Genomic DNA, 5,000 nt, shown 5'->3' with positions numbered 1-5,000 from the left:
AAAAACGGTGACTGTTGATTTGCAGAAGATGAATGCACACTAGCAGAGGCCCCAAAGGGTGGAATGTCATTGGCTGATGCATGCACACATGCAACACTGCCCTGCAGTGATGTAGTCATTATCGGACCAATTATCTTTTTAATTTCCTTTTCCTTTTTTTAACCACTCTGGTATGGTATTCTCCGACAGATCGCTGTGTCTGCACCACAGACCGAATGAAAAAGACCTGCACTGAGCAGAAGTAAAATACGAAGCAAAACTCTTTTTGACTAACGGTAGCTCACGGACGCTGTCTACAGCCGAAAGAGTAGTCAAAGTCAAAGTCACTGTCAATGTCAAAGTCAAAGTCAGCTTTATTGTCAGTTACAACAACGTACAAGACAATAGAAGAACCAAGATTACGTTTGTCTCTGACCCGCGGTGCATTAAGTATAAAATAAAATTGGTAAATAAAATAAAATAAGATCAGTTATATTTACAATAAATAAATTCTAAATTCTAAATAGTGCAAAAATACGGGATGTATAAATTTAAAGAAAAGAAAAGTAAAAGGTCCAGGGATGTAGAGCACCTGCTGGATGAGGAGGTTGCAGGTCTCCTGCAGCAGGACGATGAGGCGGGCCGGCTTGTTGTAGAAGCGGGAGTTGGCCCACACCAGGCACACCGTGTGCATCAGGGGCCCGATCTGATGCCTCACGTCGGGGAAGTCCCCGCTCTCCACGTCCTCGAAGCACCTCTGCAGGGGCTTCAGGTGGGTGACGATGTCCTGCGCTTCCTCCAGCGCTGGCCGGAACACAAGGGGGAGAACACATATACATTTACATTTAGGGCTTTTAGTAGACGCTTTTATCCAAAGAGACTTACAGTAAGTACATTTGTCATAAGAAGTGAAACAATATATCGCTGTCGATACAGTAAAGATGTTCATAGAACCAAGTGCAAGTACTAACAATCGCCAGGCTAACCCACTCCCCACATACAGCAGTGAAAGCTAGCCACTGCAGATGCTACACAATTAAGTACTATGAACTATGAACACAGGTGTGACCGGCAGACGACCCCGTGGGAGTGTCAATGAATGAACTGTCTTCATGTTGTGCTCTGGCTGTACGAAGCAGACCAGGTTACAGCAATAGTTTATTGTATATAGTAGTAATAGTAGTAGTAGTAATAGCTGTAGTCGTAGTATTAGTATAAGTAGCGGTAGTGATAGGAAGCGTAGAAGTAGCAGCAGCAGCAGCAGTATTAGTAGTAGTAGTAGTAGTAGCAGCAGCAGTATTAGTGGTAGCAGTAGTAGTAGCAGCAGCAGTAGTAGTAGTAGCAGTAGTAGTAGCAGCAGCAGTATTAGTAGTAGCAGTAGTAGTAGCAGCAGCAGTATTAGTGGTAGCAGTAGTAGTAGCAGCAGCAGTATTAGTGGTAGCAGTAGTAGTAGCAGCAGCAGTAGTAGTAGTAGCAGTAGTAGTAGCAGCAGCAGTATTAGTGGTAGCAGTAGTAGTAGCAGCAGCAGTATTAGTAGTAGCAGTAGTAGTAGCAGCAGCAGTATTAGTAGTAGCAGTAGTAGTAGCAGCAGCAGTATTAGTGGTAGCAGTAGTAGTAGCAGCAGCAGTATTAGTGGTAGCAGTAGTAGTAGCAGCAGCAGTATTAGTAGTAGCAGTAGTAGTAGCAGCAGCAGTATTAGTAGTAGCAGTAGTAGTAGCAGCAGCAGTATTAGTGGTAGCAGTAGTAGTAGCAGCAGCAGTATTAGTGGTAGTAGTATTAGTAGCAGCAGCACACATAGTGGCAGTCGTAGTAGTTGTACAAGTAGTTGGTAAGTATTAGCATGAACATTGGTATGACTATAAGTATTAATATTGGTATGAGTATGTTAGTATAGGACGTCCTGCAGCAGGCTCCTGAAGGGGGGTATGAGTATAAGTATTCATATTAGTATCAGTAGGAGTGTGTTAGTGTAGGTCACCTGCCAGGACGTCCTGCAGCAGGCTCCTGAAGGGGGGGTAGTAGCTGCTCTCCATGGCCTCCAGCAGAGCAGCCATCTTGCACACCTTGGTGGATATGAGCTGGGTGTGGATGGACTGCAGGTCTGCATGCCTTCAGAGCAAAAGCACGAGAAAAGACACTGAATCTAATGGCCAAGTAGATTCCAAAAATGTGATTTTGAAGTTGAAAATAACACAACATAATGACAGAAATGACACTGTGGTGCAGGTGCGAGGTTTTGTGAAACGTTGTCAAAACGTATTTGAAATTCACTCGAGCCTGCATGCAGCCCGTATGCAGCCAATCGAGAACTACTACTGGTGTTCATCGGGAAGTAGCAGACTTTTTGATTTACAGAGAATAAAGCCTGATTCACAATTTAGTAGATTTTAATCAAGAACAAAGTTTGTTCAGCCCAATTGTTGTGAAACCCAATCTGAATATAAATGGTGGCTTATAAATGGTGGCTTAGTATTGAAAAAAATACATTTATTTGAAAAAACTACTTTTTTGTCAAAAGATATTGTCACAGTTTACTTGAGCTGGTTTAATTGTACATTTCGTTCCTGGCCCATTTCTGTCATTGGATAATATTATTTACATGTCCACTGGGATTTGAGAAAGATGAAAGCGCTGAATAAGAAACCCTCGACAATTCAGAAAGATGCAAAGCGTAGGTGGGTACTAGAACTTCAAGCGTTGACTTAACAACACTGCAGCCACCCGGAGTTGAAGCACCTCAGAACCACCAGAAAGTTTAGTATCGCTTCGTTTTTGACCCCAAAAGAAATCCCATTTCAGAAAAGCTTAAAGAGCAATCATTAAAAGACCATAAAGAAGGTGAGATCCACAAACATCTCTAAGTGCTCTCTCCGTCGGGGCCAAACCAATTCGAAAGTCCAATTACATGAAGTAGCTGTCCTAAAACAGGATATTACCGAGCATCTAAAGAGGGAAATGTAAAACAAAAGCACCAGACTCCAACTGATAAATACCGTTTTAAAGGTCCCATGACATGCCACCAGGTGTGGTGTGATTAGCCGTTACAAGCCGTTTTGAAAATCTGTCTGTTATGACATCACAGGTGGGCGTGTGCACCTAGATGTGTGCTGGGTAGATCAGTCTACCAGCATACCCAGTGGACTGTAGCAACCGTTGCTCATCTATCCGTCACACATCACAGGTGGGCACGCCCATCTGTGATGTCAAAACAGACCGATTCTCTAAACGGCTTGTAACGGCTAAACACACCCCACCTGGTGCCGTGTCACGGGACCCTTAACCCGTACTCCAGCAGCGATCGGCGCTGACCTGTTCTTCCAGAAGAGCAGCTCGGTGTGGGGCGTGGGGTTCCTGTCCTCCAGCAGGGCTTCTGAAGAATCCTTCTTCAGCACCGCTCTGACCTGGTGGCTCCAATCGATCACCAGCGTCTCGATGGCGTGGATCACCGTCTTGTCGGCCACCTCCCCTCTGGCCAGACGGCGAGGCGGGTGTGATGTGATGGACGGGTGATTAGTACATAGTACAGACTAAATGAGATCTCTGCATTCAAGGGGGGGGTGACAACATGGAGGACATACAAACTAAACACAAAACGATTTTCTTCAAGTTTAATTATTCACAATTTCAACACAAATTATAAAAACTAAAAAACAACCTGGACAAAATGGACATCGGCTGAGTTTGAACCTTGATGTGATGTGAGACAATACTTGCTACTGATATTTGTGCTACTGGTACCTCCCTCCTGCAAACTCTCTTTCAGCTATGGGCATCACACCCCTACTGACCTGCTGTGTGTCTGTGGATCACGTTCCTTCACAGTGTGATGGAACGTTTATTGTCGATTGCTATATAGTATTAATGTATGAAGCAAATGCTTTAAAAACAAATGTGCATATTGTCGTTCATATAAAAAGAACACAGGTTGCTAGGTGGCACGGGGCTAAATAAACGTTGTCGTCTTTTGAAAGTAGGCCAACTGAAAACACAACACATCGAAAGAACAATCTACTTTTTTGTGTGTTTCCCTTACCTGACGTCGAGCTCCAGGGAGGCCTGCTCCACGCTCTCGACCCCCGCGGGGAGGGACAGCAGGGTCTTGCCCTTGACCTGGCAGGACACCACGGACACCTTGGTCTTCAGCGAGTGGACGTGGTGCCGGACGTCACCGGACACCACCCGCGGCCAGCCGCCCTGGTTCCTGCCGTTGGACAGCAGCGGGACCAGCACCTGGAGACGACGTGGAAGATTTATCATTTTATCATTTATCATCTGAAATCACAAAGGAATCATAAGTCTTTTTCACATTAGCTTTGATCTAGCGGAGGGTTCATGGAGGTCCAAAATAGGGATCATATTTATTAGTTTAATATTCAGTCATTTACGGATTTCACTTCACATAGGAGCATACTGAGGAATAAAACTGATAGAGATTCACCACTATGTCCACAATCTGACTCCACAACATTTTTGATTGGCCCACCTAACCTGGTTCCACCTAATTACTGCTTTCTATCCCCACGACTCGTTTTAAATGTTTATTCCACCTAATATAAATATACTGAGGAATAAAACTTGAAGAGATTCACCACTATTTCCACAAGCTGGAACACTGATTGGCCGCACGCATTTCAGTCGGTGTTCAATATTCATTATGCGGTTAGGGGGGGTTTCATCTCCAGCCTTTAGTGCTTACCTACCTACCTACTACTTTAGTGCTTACCTACCACCTGCCTACTCCTTTAGTGCTTACCTCTTCAAACAGAGCGGAGAACTGGTCGATGGGGTGGTGACAGGACAGGTCCCCGTACAGCAGACCGCACCGCATCGTGTCGGGGCCCAGCGGGGTGGCGTTACTCCGCTTCACAAAGTACACCGCCTTGTTCTTGGAGCTGCCCGCCGCCGCCGCCGGGGAGGAGGCGGAGGAGGCGGAGGCGGCGGCGGGGACCAGGAGCCCGGCGGCGGTCAGGGACACCACCAGCGCGGGGCGGTCCGCCTTGTCCAGGAACTCCTGGAGCACC

General features: G+C 45.9%; 1 protein-coding gene across 1 annotated transcript in view; it reads right to left on the bottom strand.

Moving 5' to 3' along the window:
• dnah9 (dynein, axonemal, heavy chain 9) overlaps positions 1-5,000 on the bottom strand; it is a gene marked incomplete at its 3' end in the record, with an annotated part of 148,941 nt that overhangs the window by 143,843 nt on the left and 98 nt on the right. The window contains exons 1-5 of the mRNA XM_084485520.1: positions 4,733-5,000; positions 4,013-4,209; positions 3,289-3,447; positions 1,958-2,088; positions 572-783 (exon numbers count right to left, since the gene is read on the bottom strand). The exon at positions 4,733-5,000 is cut by the window's right edge and continues 98 nt beyond it. Of these exons, the coding sequence (XP_084341646.1) occupies positions 572-783; positions 1,958-2,088; positions 3,289-3,447; positions 4,013-4,209; positions 4,733-4,807 (774 nt within the window). The 5' untranslated portion in view covers positions 4,808-5,000. The remainder of the gene's footprint in view (positions 1-571; positions 784-1,957; positions 2,089-3,288; positions 3,448-4,012; positions 4,210-4,732) is intronic.

This window comes from Micromesistius poutassou (genome assembly GCF_964030765.1).
Source record: "Micromesistius poutassou genome assembly, chromosome: 21".
Taxonomy (NCBI): Eukaryota; Metazoa; Chordata; class Actinopteri; order Gadiformes; family Gadidae; genus Micromesistius; species Micromesistius poutassou.
This window is presented reverse-complemented; position numbering and strand designations above follow the sequence as displayed.